Source organism: Macrobrachium rosenbergii, chromosome 4 (genome assembly GCF_040412425.1).
Source record: "Macrobrachium rosenbergii isolate ZJJX-2024 chromosome 4, ASM4041242v1, whole genome shotgun sequence".
Taxonomy (NCBI): Eukaryota; Metazoa; Arthropoda; class Malacostraca; order Decapoda; family Palaemonidae; genus Macrobrachium; species Macrobrachium rosenbergii.
In genome coordinates, this window is record NC_089744.1 from 25827501 (window position 1) to 25847500 (window position 20000).

Sequence of the window (20000 nt, forward strand, 5' to 3'; positions counted from 1 at the left end):
CGCAACAAATTCGGGAATTTCAGTAGCACATTACAGGCATTAAACTGAAACAACAACAAAACTGCTGTTGTTCCTTCTGCGTGCGAATAATAATAATAATAATAATAATAATAATAATAATCATTGTGGATTTCTTCACCATTTCAATGACTCATGTGATTGAGATTTTTATACATCATTATTATCACCATCATAATTGTGGCTTTCTTCACCATTTTAGTGACTCATGCGATTAGGAGACTTTTATTAATCATTATTATCATCTTCATCATCATTGTGACTTTCTTCATCATTTTAGTGACTCATGTGATTTAGAGATTTTTATAAATCATTATCATCATCATCGTCGTCACTGTGGCTTTCTTCACTATTTTACTGACTCGTGTGATTAAGAGATTTTCATAAATAATAAATACTACTACTACAACTACTACTACTACCACCACCACCACTACTACTACTACTACTACTACTACTACTACTACTACTACTAATAATAATAATAATAATAATTATAATAATACGAGTTATCCGATGATGATGGCACCTGTACAGTGCAAGTGTTTACCACTGGTGAGATACAAAACTCTAAGGGGAATTATTCTTAATTTTTATGAGAGAAAAACAAAACAAAATGGAATCTATATTGTTCCAATCTCCTAGGAACTCCTAAGCATAAACAAGCAACGGGTTATTTTTCACATCAAGATCGAACTTAACGAATCAGGATTAACTATTGCTTATTTGTATCTTCCAAAAACTTACAGAAAATTATAAAATAAAAAATCAAGAATTCTTTTTCGATCTTCTTTTAATGCTTCTTAGAAAGTCATCCAACTGTAAATCAAATATATAAAAAACGAATACATAAAAACAATTACAAACACTTAAAACATGTATAAACAATAAGTATACTCGTATGTATACAGCCGCAGTTGGAAAATTTCTAGGTAATGTTTCACATTATATATGTGAATACAATCACCCACGCAAAAATAAATTCAACCAAGTTCCGACAAATCAAGAAAAAAAAAAGATCGAAATGATTTTAAGAAATCCCTTAAAACGAAGGAAATTATAAGATATGGAACCTACTGAATGACAAAGCACACACATACATACACATATATGTTATATATAAACATACATAATGTGTGTGCGCGCGCGCTCGCCCGTTACAAGACATACAGACAGACAGACAGGCAGAGATTACTATTTGTTTCAAATATACAAATTTTAAATTGAATCATGATATAAAAAATTAGAATCCAAAACGACTAAGTTGAGAAAACCGCAATAACTCCTTATCATGAAATATACTACTACCATAAAAAACCTTGGTGAATCTGTCACAAACAAGAATTGAGGAACCAGTTAAATAATCACTAACAAGAACTAAGGGAACAAAATAACTCCGCCTTTAAGGTACTATATTCAACCTAATATGAGCGTCCACACTACACCATATGTTAATTAACTCTTTATGAGTTAATGGCGAATTCTACATGGAAACCACGACACAAAAGAGAGAGAGAGAGAGAGAGAGAGAGAGAGAGAGAGAGAGAGAGAGAGAGAGAGAGAGAGAGAGAGAGAGAGAGCATTTTACTCAAAACTAGGAATGAATATTGCTGTACCGGTCTCATATAGTTTACACAGTAAGTCCTCAAACATTTTAAGAACTATTAAAAATCCCATGTGGTTAAAAACTGAAAATCTTCATTTTCATACCATAACTTAGCCAAACAATAATTCTTATTTCACACACAGCAGCAACTCGCACCACATGAAAAACAGACTATAATAACGATGATGACAAACGCTAGAAATCGTAAATATGGCAAATATGACTACGAACTCATTTTAAAAAGTCGACAATATCCACGTTGACATAAATCAAAGAGACCTGTTTACCACGCAAATAGATCGAATAATACAGGAAATCTGGTATAAACAAGAACTTCCGCATCTATGCCCTCACATGAAGAAGAAGAAGAAGAAGAAGAAGAAGAAGAAGAAGGAGAGAGAGAGAGAGAGAGAGAGAGAGAGAGAGAGAGAGAGAGAGAGAGAGAGAGACTCACGTTTCTCGCATACTGTTCGTTTAATGAACGAGAATCAAATATCCAAAATGTATGACAGCACCATTTACTGCCGTAATACCGGACCAAGATGTTCCTTTCACCCTAATCCAAGTGAAAGAGGAACAGCCTCCCTCTATCTTCAGACCAACCTCGCCATAAATCACCCGGTTGAGAGGTTAGATTTATTTCATATGGCCCGAGGTAACAAAATTAGGTTACACGGTTACGCAGGAGTCTATTCTGCGAGGAGTTTTGTGATTATTTCAAGAGATACGGCCAATAACAATATTTACCATAAGCGGGCGGGTGCACATAGGGTGTAAGTTTGAGCACTTGTTTCATGACTTCAAAGTAACATTTTCAAACTCTGTGAAACAAAATGTTTGATTTCTGGCTTCAGCACCTCGTGTAAGACTCCAACTAAAGTTGTTAACGTCAAATAATACACTGAATTTTATTAACAAGATTATCTACTGCTTACAGCCTCCCTAACCCCTAAGGGAAAAGGAAAAATCACGAAAATACAAGTGCTGACGATACAATATTAAATACATGACATCTCTGATAAAAAGGCAAATATCATAAAATGCAGGCATATCTTAAATTACTAATGATGAAACGACATGCCAAAATTTAGTTCAACTCTGGTAAACTTAAAAAAAGACATTCCGCTTATGAAAAGGTGCTTAGAAATGCAAGAAATGCAAAAGTAAAAGAACCTTGGCAAATGTACATCCCTCACTCTGCTGAACAGCGTTAATAAAGTGCAAGAAAAAATTGAGAGAGATGCAAAGTATGTGCATCGGTAAAATAGTCATGCAAAGTAAAATATACAATGAAAACCATAAAAAACACAGTTGTTTCTTAATATATTCTACAGCAACTGAGTAATTTTCGAAAGATAAAGCCTCGTCAACAATAAATAGTTTCTCGCACCGAGTAAAAACTTACAATCTTTTGTTACTGAACGATACCTAGCATTAAACATGTAAAAAAAAAAAAGCTAGTAGAATGTTACCTTCTACTGCGAAAACGGGATACCTTATAACCAGGAAAAATATAGACGAATTAAAAAAAGATAAATAAATCAACCCTACTTTAATTGTCAATGCCTTATGTTCGTGATTATCGAGTGTCAATTAATTTTCAGTGGTTGGTTTACCCTAAGATTGAAATATCCACAAGTAATACATATCAGTAAGTTACCTACTGCTACATGCTAATTCGTTAAGGCTTCTGATACGACACAATTTTGTGCCCTAAAACATTAATGAATTCCAACACATCACGAACCCTAAAAAAAAAATCTATAAATGAAGTGGTTACATAAACAAAATTTGTGTCAACTCAGCTCCCGTCACATAAAATTTAATTAAAGAAAAAATGACTAATAGTGCTTCCCGTCCCTCAAGCCAAAGAACCTCACCACATTCATATTTCTTAAATAAATCCCCAAAACTACTTTTACAATTCAAGCTATGAGACTGTGTAATCTAGTAACGTAACCTGGCGACAACAAGTGTGTTTCAGATCACAGCCTTGTAGTAGGCAAAACAACATGGCCTTGAGACACTTGTGAGTTTTTATCAGTCTTGTACCTCTAGCAACAGAAGCAGTAGTAGTACCCAAGTAACTTTGGAATGGATTGGAATATAAAATTTAGGACAAAGGCCAACCGCTGGGATTTATGATGTCATTCAACGCTGAAAGGGAAATTGAGAATAAAACGGATTTAATGTTGTAACAGCAGGAAAAGCTCGCAGCTGCACTATGAAACAATTGTTAGGATAGGGTGGAAAGTAATATGGAAGAAAGACCATATGAACAGGGGGTAAAGTAAAAGGAATGAAAGGGGTAGCAACTAGGCTGCAAAGAACCTCAGGTAATGCCTACAGTGCACCGCAAGAGGTGCACTGACGACAGTACCCTCCCTACGGAGTACATGACTTGGGAGCTTTTCTGTACATACGCAACAGGCATTCTTCGTTTAATTTTCCCGGTACCTTCTTGAACGGGATACGGACGTGCTGTCTGAAGCAAGAGGGTAAAATCCGTCCTAAGTCCTTTATACGTTCCTCGGAAGGATCCGCGTGCGGCATAATCCACCTGGAGAGTACCGAAAACACTACAAGGGATAACACCTCATCCATCCAAGGCTCCTGACAAGAAACAGACTTTCGATGATACACAAACACACCCACGAATTCAATAACCATTTCACAATTTACAGTATTTTTAGCAAAGCGTTCTTGAACGCCTACCGTCAAGAAGAGATATGAACAGAACTATTGTAATATCTATTCTGTACTTCCCTTTGCGGCTTTTAAACACATTATTTAAATCACTGCCAATCGAAGAGCAGCAAGGATACGACAACCTTTTTTTTTTTTTTTATCTGCGTGTTCCTCACGTCGACGTTTAACGCAAATCCTGACCAAAAAGACTGAAACTTTTTATATACATAGGATTATATATACAACCAGACTATCTACTACGACGAATACACGACACAGTTAAAAAGATAGAAAAAATTAATTTTTTCTAATTCAGTTCAATAGAAGCAATTTCACTTTTCAAGAGACTACAAAAGCTTATTTACATTGTGGAGAAATGTAAATATACGCATAATTATTTTGTGGCGTGAATTAATATGCAAAAAAGACGGGAACGCAAACGGATTGCGCTTATGGAAGCCAAACTTGGAATGTATTGAGGAATTCTTAGTCAACTCCTTTATGGAACATGGACGTTGAAACTGTGGAGTTTTATTTCTCTCTCTGTCTTAATCCCTACAAGTTTGAAATAAAACACCCTTTCCACTATCCTACAGCTCTCCATTCTCATCATGTAACTATACCACATCAAAAACCACTGATAAATCTTTTCACCAGCCTTAATCTTCCGACAATTCCGTATCTCTACATCTGTCACCTTTTAAACTTACTTGATCTATATATACCATACCATCACAGCAACAATTCATATAAGTATTCCTCCATACGTATTCAATACCCAAATTATCTTCATACATACAAACGTGCACAAATACATAAACATACATACAGACACAATCACACACACACACACACACTTTCTTTCCTTCTTTTTCTTTTAACGTGCTTTTATTCCCATTTTTGTATGGGGTAAGCACGATGCCTTCTTTTGAAGGACTTTTTGATTTGGCTTTGGGGTAGACCTGTGGTCTCGATCGGCTGCCCTGCCTGACATCGCTTAGACCCCGGTACGTATGTTTCATGTATCATACCTGACCCAACGCCCTTTCTTCCCAGCAGCGAGAAGTTATTGCGCGGGTATGGCGAGTGTTCGAGACGTGTGAGATGTTTGTACACACACACACACACACACACACACACACACACACACACACACACACACACACACACACACACACATATATATATATATATATATATATATATATATATATATATATATATATATATATATATTAAAATCCATTAGGAAGCTTATGAAAAATAAATCGCTTGTTCGATTAGAAAATATTCTTTATAGCAAACTACACAGTGGACTGGTCGAACAGGGTTACATGGCTAGCAATCTTGGCTTGGGGCTTGGAAGATGTGGTCTTAAAAAAGTTATGAAAAAATCTTTCGGTAAAATCAAATATATGTTCAGCGATCCTCGGTATGGATAAAAAAAAACCCGAAGAAAATAGCACAGGAACCAAGTCCAGAATATTTACAGACCCTATGCTTCTACTTTTCATTAAAGCGGCCCCGGCAAAAGGTTGGTTATTGGCTCTTTTCATACGCGTCTGGCACAGGTGGATTTCAATTTTGCTTTGAAGCTGCAAAGATGATTGCTTTTTACTGAACACAAGGTTAAACAACAAATTTTAGTTTATGATGCACATCGAATACTTCAAAATACAAGGAATAACAAGATGGAGAGAGTGTTGTATTAAGCATGTTTATTTAAATGAAGGAACTAGGTTCTTTTTTTACTATAAATAACAAGTTTAATCTATAATTAACTGTGAAAATGAGTTCATGAACAGCTGCTTCGGGTTTTCAGTTTCCCTACATATATCGTGAGGGCCTATGGTCTCCTTCGTTATAAGAGCTCTCTTTAGTTTCCGTCAACCTTCTTACTTTTCCTAACCTTACTGAGTTAAATAAAGATCTTTCCATGGACCATATGCCCCTCAATTATGACCTGAATCTAAATATAACACCCATGAGTGTCTTGCTTACAATGTTCAAAACATAATATTAGCAAAGCTGCCACTTCGTAAAAATATTACATGAAATATGTTTTTCGCAATCTGGTGGGATAAGGGAACATTTATGAGAGCCTTCCGATGTTAATCATTACAATCTACAGAGGACAGCAAACTATATCTATACAAATAACTGAACCAATTTTATAACACCAAAGTAATAAATGTAATCCTAATTACACATCTGCAGCAATATTATGAAAAGAGGCTGCCGATTTAAGGCACCACAAACTCCCATTTGGAGAGTACTTATTGCCCAATTAGCTTCTCCATATACAATAAGATGAACAGCTTAATAGCCCACTTGAGTTTCATATTCTACTAAACTGTATCATTCATCCTATAAAGTTAAGCCATAATTCTTGTATGACTAAAAGTTCTCGAAGCTACTCTGTATTAATGTCGGAATTAATATTGTAACCTAATTAAAACACAACTACAAAGACCTTAGCCTTTGCTCTCTCTCTCTCTCTCTCTCTTACACACAATTTTATATACAGTATATATATAATATACTATATATATAATATATATATATATATACTATATATATATATACTATATATATATATATATATATATATATATATATATATATATATATATATATGAATTTTTGTCACATGCATCGTAAAATTTTTATATTCACAAACCATAAGCTACACTCAGTCTCGGAATAAACACCGGAGGGGATTTTGTAAGTAAGTGACAAGCAATCCATAGCATTGCTAAAAAGTCGCTTCCCAACCATTCGGTGGTTCGAGTCCACCTGGCGACGGATCGCTTATCACTACGAATTCCCCTTCGGTGTATGTTATTCCCAGGTTGAGTAAGTTTGATATTAAACAACATTTATAGCTTAAGGTTTGTGATTATATATATATATATATATATATATATATATATATATATATATATATATATATATACATTTGGATACGAAAAATGGCTGAGAATGGGCTGTTGGAATATAACTGGAACTGAAATATAAAATTTGGGCCAAAAGCCAAGCGCTGGGACCTATGCAGTCATTCAGCACTGAAAGGGAAATTGAGAAGAGGAAAAACTTGCATTTGCACTATGAAACATTTGTTAGGAGAGTGGAAAGATGGGAGAAATACATCATGAACGGTGGTACAATGAAAAAGGTTGCAGCTAGGGGCCGAAGGGACGCTATAGAGATCCTTAAGTAATGCCACTGTACAAGGTGTACTGATGGCATTAGCCCCCTATGTGGAAGGACTGGTTGCTGACCCTTAGTAGGGGGCAGTGCACCAAAACTGCTACTGAGATTCTTCTGAATTCTATAAAGTCTATAGTATCCACACTATTACCAAAGTAAGGTTCCGGAAAATAAAATTATGGCACTGTTGCTGATCAAGGTGGTATGTGTATTACCCTCTGGCTAGGGCTCATAGCCTCTTGCTCAATTACCTGTATTTCGTGAGTATTCGAATCGAGGAATTTGAAGTCGACTACTGCTTCTAATAATTTATGGTTACTGAAATACATCACGATGCTCTTAATTTCTACTAGCAGCATAACTGAGGTCCCTTGTCTGTCAGATTTTGTAGAGAACCACAGAGGAGTTTTGCAACTATCTGTAAGAAATCTACTCTTCTGCATCACTTGTTTCTTTATCAGTTTTTTTTTTACGTTTATTGTGATTTTAGGAATAATATCTGCTTTCATTGAAATGAGTTGGGCAATTCTGAATATTTGAATTAGGTACCAATACACAATCACAGATGATCGTGTTTTTTTTTTTTTTTTTTTTTTTGTCCACTGAAAGCCAGACGTATTTTCTGATAAACATCTTTTTTCATGCAGTTTTAACTCGCCAGTATTTCATGTTGTTTACATTGTGTGGAAGTTTAGAATTAAAGATTAGGTAAACTGTGAAAATTCTACACGAATAATTCTGTTCTAAGAAATTAAACTAGGTACCATAGTAATATACATACAGAAACGTATTTTAGTAGATTATTATTAAGTTATACAAAAATGTCAAGAGTATATGGCCATGAAGAAAATGAAACAACAGTGAAATATCATGTGATTTTACTCCAAGACTTTATGTTTGCTTGGAAATGCCTTAGAATACAGGCCAGAGATCTTGCTATTTGTCGTTTATTAAATATACAAAGTCATTATGTATGTACGTATGCATGTATGTGTATGTATATTAAGTATATATATTTGTGTGTGTGTGTTTCCCAGGTTTAGCACATGAGATCAAAGGGTGCCATTTTACTGATTTTATTACAAAAGAAGCTTTGAAATATTTACAAATGAGTGTGTGTCACTAAAGCTCAAGTTCTCTGCACAAGTAAGGAAGGGTGACTGATCGCCTCAAGAAAGCAAGAGGTCATCACTAAAATGCTGACCCTCTTGCATTCCTAAACCATCTCTCAACAATCAACTCCCTTGCAATGAGATTTACAATATGACAGAGCGTGCGATAGAAAGTCAACAGCAGTATAATAATAATGGTATACAATGAATACAACATTTTTTAATGCTAAGAGGTTACGAATTCTAGACTCATAGAATGGTAACCCTTCAACATATATTAGTAAAATCACAATGAACTAATTATCGGCACAGCACTCATAAGAGTGGGCTCCAGTCATATATATTTATATATATAGTATAAATACATATATATATATATATATATATATATATATATATATATATATATATATAGATATATAATTTGCAAAAGGTAAAAACTTGATGATTATACGAACAAAGTTACAGCCACGAGGAGAGATTGAAACAATGAGATGCTAAGTACTTTCGTCTTATTACCAAGACATGATCGCAGCTGTGACCATGCCACGGTAATAAGAGGAAAGTACTTAGCATCTCATTGTTTCACTCCTTCCTTTGTTCATATATATATATATATATATATATATATATATATATATATATATATATATATATGAACAAAGGAAGGAGTGAAACAATGAGATGCTAAGTACTTTCCTCTTATTACTGTGGCATGGTCACAGCTGCGATCATGTCTTGGTAATAAGACGAAAGTACTTAGCATCTCATTGTTTCAATCTCTCCCTTGTGGCTGTAACTTTGGTCGTATAATCATCAAGTTTTTACCTTTTTGCAAATTATATTATATATATATATATATATATATATATATATATATATATAATGGAGCAAGGCATGGTGATATATATATATATATATATATATATATATATATGTATGTATGTATGTATTTATACTGGATATATAAATATATATGACTGGAGCCCACTCTTATGAGTGCTGTGTCGATAATTAGTTCATTGTGATTTTACTAATTTATGTTGAAGGGTTACCATTCTATGAGTCTAGAATATATATATATATATATATATATATATATATATATATATATATATATATATAATAGAGCAAGGCATGGTGATATATATATATATATATATATATATATATATATGTATGTATGTATGTATGTATTTATACTGGATATATAAATATATATGACTGGAGCCCACTCTTATGAGTGCTGTGTCGATAATTAGTTCATTGTGATTTTACTAATTTATGTTGAAGGGTTACCATTCTATGAGTCTAGAAATATATATATATATATATATATATATATATATATATATATATATAATATATATAATATATATAATATATATATATATTAATATATATATATATTAATATATATATATATATATATATATATATATATATATATATATATATATATCACCACGCCTTGCTCCATCGATATTCAAAGGGCCTATATGTCAATGGTATTAAGCACATTTTGGTGGTCACCCAGCCCTCTGGTAGCCATAGCCATCCATTGCTTAACTAAGTAAAACAACCAGAAGGTAAGATGTATGATGAAGATGACATATTAACCGCAGTTTAACTGCAATGCCAGAATGACAGAAATTCTAGGGAATATCTCATCATGTTACGACATCAAAATTGGGTAATACAAAGATTCATCTATGCCACAACTATCTAACTCTTCACGACAACCCTTGCTGGGAAAGGGAGGGGTATGAGATGTTGTAATTTTAGATTGCAGTTAAATAGTGCCATCGAAAATATACGAAAATAGGTGCTTAATGCAAATAAAAGCAATGAGCATTCTTTATTTAGAATAAAATAAAATTGCTACTAACAATGTACCATACCCACGAAAATATAACGTGAGTATCTTGCAAAGATAACCTGAATTTGACCAAAATATTTGCACATTCCTCGGTTAATACATCATCTCACGGGGCCAAGAAAGGTATACCATTACCAAAGGAAATTCAAACGCTATGAAGTCAGTTAAAATAACATAATGGCATTACTGATAACCATGCACTGTAGTACGAAGGAGTCATGGTCAAGATCCAATGTACTTGTTTTACAAAGGTTCTGGGCCGGAATACACTACCAGCTTTGTTTGGCGGTATGATGGTAATTAAAATAAAAGTGGTATTAGTTAGTTATAAAATCAATGCTAGCAGTCATATGCATGGCAGTCATTTCATTCCTCAGTTACTTACTCGTGATCTGAGCTGCAGAGAATGAAAGAAAAAGTAAAAACGCTGAAACAATAATGTAATACAACAACATGGCAAATACCTACTAAATCAAGTCCAATTATTTTAATAACAAAACCCAACAGATTATTTAGGATATGAATATCGTTTCACGTGCACAAAAATTATGTATTCATATAAGTGAACGACAGACAATTAAAATAACATAAGAGGATATAAGTGCTTTGAGTACTAACAACCAGAGAAAAAAATTTCTTTTATAACAGTAATTTTCCACAATTGTTAATGTTATCTTCTTAAAACTACCGACCCTTTCCATTAATTAAAAAATTCTTAGAAGCTAATTCCTCTCTTAGGTCATGATTTGCATTAAATATTCCTAACAATTTATGAAAAGGAATATAATCCTTGAGCGTCATGAAAATTTTGAATAAAGGGCTTATCTACAAAATAAACTTGTTTATATAACATTAGCTAATGCATAATGCTTTTATTATCAAGAGGATGCACTACAAAGCATACATACCAAAACAGACAAATATCGATCTGTCCATCTATCTATACGTACTTTGAATACTTTTCACACACACACCCACTATATATATATATATATATATATATATATATATATATATATATATATATATATATATATATATATATATATATATATATATAATATATATATATATATATATATATATATATTATATATATATATATATATATATATATATATAATATAATAAATACACATATATGTAATTGTAATAGCCACAATGCCCTCTAACTTCTCGAAATCTTCGCGCTTTTTTGGATCCGCTTGTCACTACAAAGCCTTTAAGATCCAAGAGCAAGAAATTGAAGTAGTTGTGATGTCTGGTCGCGGGAAACGAACCCGTGTCACCATATACATATATATATATACACACACACAAACATATACATACATATACACACATACATATACCTATTTAAGTATGAAAATAAACACAAAAACATTTCTCATAGTAATTACCTGCTTCAGTAAGTTATTTAAAAATTCTTACAGCAGTCTTAAAACGATTATTCTATCTATGCAGCCAATCATAAACTCGTGCACGACTGTATTTGCAACAATATTAACAACCACAAAAATAACGGCCAGCATTTTTCAAACCTACAATCATTGTTCTTAACTTCCATTCCTTTTCAGTATACTTCAATATTCCAATATTACAAGGCATAAATATGTCAACAAAGAAGGGAATATTTACTGAATTTGCGATTCCAGAGAATTTCCAGAGGAAAGGAACTTTTCCCATAAAATCAAAAGGTAAATACCATAAACTTATCACTGATCACAGTACTGTGCACAGAAGGAAAAGATACTTTCTGGTACTCAGAAATAGTAGTGGTAAAAAAGCATTCACATGAATTAAGTTTCTAATTTCTTTTCCACCACGGTCTATGTATAAATGTGACAAGCCTATAGGTCACAAGTATGTTACGAATTACAATACACAACGGATGTTGAATTAACAGATGGGGAGGAAAACTTTCCCAAAATCTTGGAGAAGAATGTTTAGCTAGCGTCTGACGCATTTCCTCATTAAGTAAGGGTGGCGTCAGAATTTTCGAGGTGTGGGATTATGTGAGATGACACTGTATGTGCGTTGGCCGGTGTCCAGGTTTCGGTGAGGAACGTGTGTTTGTGCGTGTCTTTTGGGCAGAGTCCCCGAGGAGTGAAGGAATTAGACTGGGGAAAGGGAATCATTCCCAGAACAACATTGAAGCTTGTTGAAAGTCTCGAAAAGCTTGAGACTTGTGTTGTGCTCAATGCCAGAACTGATTTGAACACTGGGTTTCGAGGTAAGGAGCATATCTATTTACCAAACTGTAGATTGTTTTCTCCATTTCTATAATGTCTTGTTTTTGAGTAATGTGGGAAGACTTCCCATATTTGTATTTTTTTGTGTGTTTTGGGAAACTAAAGAAGATTTTGCTTGTCTTCTTCAGATGTTTCGATGGGTAAGAGGTCGAGAATGTACTCACTGGGACTATACTGGACTTTGACCTATTTTTGACCTGTTTATTTTATTTGATGACCAAGGTGTTATTAGTTATTAGTATTGGTTGGTCTAGAAACATTAATTCGATGGATTGTGTATCAGAATTCCCTTCAGTTATGATTTCCATTTATATGTCCGTAACTATTGCTGAATTACTTTCGTTAAAGTTTCAAATGAAGTTTAGTTTTGTATCTCAAGTGTTCAACTCCAGTAGGCCTTTGTGGGAGGATAGACTCAGTGAGAGGAGTCGACAAGGGAGAGGGACTTTGCTGACCCAGGGCTGGTCACCGCTACCACAGAATGTCTTGGAGATGTAAGTTGATATGGTGCTGTTCTTCAAACAAACACAGTAGGAGATTATGACCCTATCTGACCTGGGAGTAGGGTCATAACAAATGTGTTAATATACTGTACATACATGTATATCTATACACACACATAGGTATGTATAAATATACGTATATGTATATGTATATTATATATATATATATATATATATATATATATATATATATATATAATGTATGTATATAGATGTATGTATACCACATTCATGTTCTACCTCCTAAATCATGAGTGACAACCCTAAGTAGCGAACTTCCAAAATATTAACTATTTACCTCTAGTTAGCAAAAAGCTAAGTAGAAATTTACGGGAAATATTTACATGCATCTACCCTTCCATCAAGTATAGTTTACTGTTGCATTTTTAAAATACCAAGTTTATAAACTAAAATCACTAAGAGAGGAATTAACTGCCCTAAGTAAATGCGTAACGTAAAACAAATGAGTTAGTTACTTAACATTAAAAACTGTTAATTTTTAGAGGGGTCTTACCTGAGGTTCTACTCAAATTTGCCCTTTTCACTGCAAAAGAAGAAGAAATATATGTTAGTGATAAGATCTTTCTGATATATGAACATTTCATAAACTGTTTATAGAAGGATGAAGACTTTTTGATGACCATAATTCGGGAAGAAAAAAACTGAGAGAATATTACATTAAAGTCGCATTCCATCACTAGGTGTTTTTTTTTTTGCGTATATTAACAGGACGTCAAAACGACGTTTTAAATTGTCCAAAATACCCACAGTATATTATAAATATAAAAGTATAAACACAGTACATTATAAATATAAAAGTATATACACAGTATATTATAAATATAAAAGTATAAACACAGTACATTATAAATACAAAAGTATAAAGACAGTATATTATAAATATAAAAGTACAAACGATCCAAAAAATTAATAACTTAGAGTAACAAAATGTGGCCAGGTTGTCAACCTTGTCGCTTGTAAGATCAATAGTGTATTATCCCCTGAATTGAGAATTCATTTCCAGATTTATACACGGTAACCATGCAACCACGAATTGCTACATCATAAAGTTTTCTTATCACGACACACACACACACACACACATATATATATATATATATATATATATATATATATATATATATATATATATATATATATATATATATATATACACACACATACATACATATACATGTATACAAACATACAAACACACATATGACGGATAGATAAAATTAATGATAAAAAGATTTTATAGTGCATAATTAATTTTTCTACCCTTCATAATTTCTTTGCATCTCAAGTTACCTAAGATCACTCTTGCATTGTTAATAATTTCATATCTTATTTCTAGGTAAGACAGCAATAGCTGTGTAGCATGAATTCAAGGCCGCAGGGGAAAGTCCATAAATAATAAGTCCTTTTGGATTTTCGCTAAAAAACAGGAATTATCCAAGTCCCAAATTCACAAGAGAAGAAACCCAGTACCACAAGTAACAAAGTACATCTTAACTTTCCTCAAGGAATAGAAAATCGTTTGGAGAGTTTTATAGAAATGATTTCTATTTTTATTTGGTTGCAAGTAAACTGTCGTGGAACTGGCTCTCTAACCATTGTAATTCATTTTACTGGGCTAAACAACTAATACTAAAAATTATTTTACTGCCATGGGTGCACTAACACTAACGCTACAAAGCAAAAGTGGTTAAATTAGCAACAATATGCAGAGAGAGTAAATTTTAGTAACACCTTTGTGTTGGAAAACATCAAATATTTTAAACTGAACGCTTAATATTAATTCCAAGTCCGCCAATTACTTTATTTATGACAATCGGCACCTAAATTAAGGTATATACTAGTCACCATCGGTCATGCTGTTAAGTATTTAAACATGAGAGGTCAGCGAAAATTAAATGGAACAAAACAGCAACGTAAAAGTAAGAAAAAATCGTTAACATTAACTTGTTTCTCCCATTATGGTGGTCCCAAGTTGCTGAAGATGAAATTCAACAGAAGAATAAGAAAAACACGAGAATTCACAGTATGCCACCACACTCGGTGTAGAAGTATACGAACAATGAGTGGGAGGCGAGTATTAAAACGATCTGCAATCACCATCATTTTGTGTTATTATTCAGAAAATGGACCCTATTCCTATGGAACTAGCCCAAAAGTGTCACTGACTTGAAATCCAAACTTACAAAGAATAGTGTTCATTTCAAAGAATTAACAGAAGGTAACAGGAAATACAGAAAGAAGAGATCAATTATTAGAAAAGGAAAAATAAATAAACAATTAATAAAAAATAGATAAAAATATAAGTACACTATTATACAAGGGGAATTGTTTTAGAGTAGCAATGTACTGCATCTTCGCTTGAACTTTTGAGGTTCCAGTTCCACGACATCCTCAGGGAGAATTTTCCTGTATAACATAGGAAACGGTAAGGAAAAGGTTGGAAAAAAAAAACCCGACTGTGATAAGTATGGAAATGGGAGTCAAGGGACTCATTTTTCTAGGGGAACACTTTTTCTATCTCTTTCCAATGCGGGGGCGTTACTCCGTTTCCTTCTTCTTCCGCTTACGTTTTTATATTGGAATGTATGGAATAGGTGGGCTTTACACTTTTCAAAGTATTTTTTCGTTTTTTTTTTTTTTTATATTTTCGTTTTTACATGGGAAACATGGCAGCGAAGATTGGCTTGGCAAAGCGGGGAACTAGCTACAGTTTCTTCTATCAGCTGCCTGGGGGGACTTTCACTTCTATTGAAAAACTGAAGTGAAGCGAAGCGCTTAAAAAGGACTCATCGATTTAGCTGCTACTAATGGTATGCAGACTGGGATTTTTTAATTATAATAACTATTTTCTAGAAACCTCTATAGTACAGCAGCATAGCTTCATAGCAATTATTTTACCTTAATTCTCGAGAATTACCAAGCTATATTTATCCACATCCCCTCTGAAGTGTTCCATCTTATTTTAATTAATAATGATTCCAAGACTTCATAATCAACTATCCATATGAGAGAGAGAGAGAGAGAGAGAGAGAGAGAGAGAGAGAGAGAGAGAGAGAGAGAGAGAGAGAGAGATCAGATTATCCCTGCACTCAAATTAAAATAATAGCATAGGAACTTTTGTTTAAATCGAGAAAATCATTTACAGTTATTTCCCTTATTCTTTTACATGAGTTAAGGACACCGCCATCAAAGTAAAGCATCTGAAAGGCACAATGAAAGTAATGGAATATATATATATATATATATATATATATATATATATATATATATATATATATATATATATATATTATATATATATATATATAATATATAATATAATATATATATATATATGTATTATGCATACAAAATAACGCATAAACGGTCTAATGATAATATATATGACTAAAACAGATTAACACTGCACTTTAAATACAGTGGTTATTTTGTGAGTGCAATAACAAAATGTCCGTAAGAAATTTACACACACACACAAATTTGTATAAAAGTGTGTATATATATATATATATATATATATATATATATATATATATATATATATATATATATATATATATATATATATACACACGTGTCTGTGTGTAAACTTCTAACAGACAATTTTTACTGCATTCAGAAAAGGACCATTGTACTCGAAGTATGCAATGTTAATAGAAGTCGTTTTACTCTTATATACAATATCGTTTGACTTTTACACGTAATTTCAATAAACATTCTCATTCAGATCAAAATCTTTCGAAAACCTCACTCTTAGTATGATTACACCATGACGAAGAACATAAGCCCAACCCACATTTCAGTTACACAGCGTCATCCTAAAAATACATCGCATCGCCGAATATTTGTCATTTAAGCATACATTCTTACATCACGACGAATACAACAATTCCTTCGATAACAGACCGCTTCTCCTCTTCTTTCTATCGAGAACCATTACTCAGACACTCTAGAGCAAAGTCCATTCTCCTCGCAGGCATTTCACTGAGGAAAAGTAGGCTTCTCGTATGCTTTTATTTTCTTTTTAATTATTGTTCTTCCCACCAAATGTTGCTCAGATCCAAACAAACAGCTGTGTCACAAACTGCCAACGCATAAATCAAAAGTGCCAGACACACTGGTCGTCAGCTGATTGATGGAACAAACGACTTAGTGTTTGGTAAAGCGTTTTTGTCCGTCGTCAGACAAGTCTTCGTGAATATCGCTGAAAAGGACCCTAATATTTCTCGGTTTTATATTCCTTTCTTATATTTTTTTTATTGCATCAAAAGCTAGACCATGCAATATAGTGAGATGCACTATCATAGTTCCCTAATATAACAAATGTTTCGGTTAAGATATCTCAAAAAAGCAACATTGCTGCTATATTATGACGTAGATAACTGTACAGCTTAAGTGATACTTTATTTAATATATATATATATATATATATATATATATATATATATATATATATATATATATATATATATATATATATATATATATATATGTGTGTGTGTGTGTGTGTGTGTGTGTGTGTGCACTGTGTACATACATATACAGTATATGCACATATATAAACAACAGGAAATCAAGAGTATACCAACATCGTGTGTTATCATACAGTATGTTTCATGTCCGAAAAAAGTTTTACAAAGCCGTATAATACAATGTGAGACACGACAATCTCAGGTTTCCTCAATGAGAAACAGTAACAATACAAACTATCTTCCGTAATTACAACATGCATCATGCTGAATCCAAGTTCCCTTACGCTTTAAATAGTTCTTACTATATATAAATATATAATGGAACAATACACTCTTTTCATGTTGGCCCCCCCCCCAAAAAAAAATGAAATGCTATTCTTTTCCAAGGATTTCCCGTAAACATCATACGGAATTATGAACAAACTGAGCTTTCATCTTATTAATACGCACCTTTAATAGCGTCCAACCACATTCGATAAAATACTGACCTTAGTCACATATAAGTACTTGTGTTAAATGACTCATTAACTCTGTCGATAACAAAAGTTCTGAAAACAAACTACAAAGCATAAGAGAAATCATAAATAGTACTTCTTTGAACACTCTCCGTTTAAATCCCAGTCATTCTAAATATGAATTTCTCGAATTCGGCTCGTCAGCAGAATTATAATCTATCCCCTTTAAACAAGATTCATGCCTCCGTTTTGTGCATCATGTGTTACTGAAATTCCCTTGAGAATATGCTTAAAGAATATAATATTCTTATAACTGGAGATATATTCTTTCCAAATCTAATTTTCGAACAAAATAAAGGATGATTTAAGACCGATGTTTAAGTAAAACCTACGTAAAAAAAATGAATACCTGAAAAGATGAACAGGGATTGCAAAAAATCTTCAAGAATGCAAACAGCGCAGTAAGCTATATACCCCAAGTCATTTATATTATCCTTAAATGTAAATCAGTGACGGTAAAATTAAACAAATTACTAAGAAAATTCCTAGAACCAGAGCCACACCTCGATCGGCACTATTATCCGACCCAGTGTATCCTGGCTCGTGAAAACTTTCAAAACAATAAAATAAAAATACTTGTGTCATTACCTTGGTAATAGACACATATATACTTTATAATCACACAGAACTTAAACCATAAACTACTTCGAGGAGGCAACAAAATTATATGAGTTTTATAAACAAACGTGATTAAAAAAACAAATAAAAATTACACAAGGAAAGGGACACATATTTTTTGGCCCAGTTACCGCCTAATTTTCTGAGAGTGGAAGGATGCGAATACATTAACAACGCCAGCTCCTGTTTCAGAAAGCCACGTGGGAATTTATCAGCATCGTCAGGAGATTTAAGGTAGTCACCTATCCTGAAGCCGTCTTTAGTCAACTTTTTCTATAACATTTCCTGGAACAACTATTCACTCACTCTCTCTCTCTCTCTCTCTCACACAGACACACACACACATATAAATATATATATATAAATATATATATATATATATATATATATATATATATATATATATATATATATATATATATATATATATATATATATATATATATATATACATATCCATTCAAATAAACACGTAAAAACGTTTTATACACACACACACACGCATATATATAATATATATATATATATATATATATATATATATATATATATATATATATATATATATATATATATATAAACATTAAGAGTAACACAGACATTACAAAAACATATTTTCACTTAAAATTTATTCACTAACATTTATTGAATGAAGATTTTCGCATTATTTGTTCCTCAAGGATCTAATAAAAAAAAATTCTCTCTCTCTATATATATCTGAATGTCTGTCTCTCTCTCATTCCTTTTCGCCCAATGCTTCTACTTCACCTCTGGTCCTGGGACTTTCCTCGCAGAATCAACTAGGTTACAAAAGAGGTCAAACAGATTTGAACTTTAGTCTGAATGGATTACGGGTTTACAAGAAACTTCGAGCCTGGTATTTCTTACGTTTTCTCCCTCTTAACAATTTTTTTTTCTACTTCGGTACTGTTGGCTTACATCTTCCTTCAAGATTTATCCTTATATTTCTAGGTAATTCGGCACCGTAGCTTACCAGAACGCTATAGTAAAATATACTTTAAATGTAACACATTTTTACGGTACCTGATTTGTACAGAAGTTGAATTATGGATTATTTTGACGCCTACTCGTTCAAGCGTAGAAAA

The 20000-nt window shown here is 32.8% G+C and overlaps 1 protein-coding gene across 10 annotated transcripts in view; it reads right to left on the minus strand.

The window, feature by feature from the left end:
* Positions 1–20000, minus strand: part of unc-13 — a 1228603-nt gene that overhangs the window by 799937 nt on the left and 408666 nt on the right. For all 10 annotated transcript variants that reach the window (XM_067091750.1, XM_067091731.1, XM_067091742.1 and 7 more), the window contains exons 2-3: positions 13783–13812; positions 10899–10910 (exon numbers count right to left, since the gene is read on the minus strand). In XM_067091750.1, coding sequence (XP_066947851.1) covers positions 10899–10910; positions 13783–13812 — 42 coding nt within the window. The remainder of the gene's footprint in view (positions 1–10898; positions 10911–13782; positions 13813–20000) is intronic.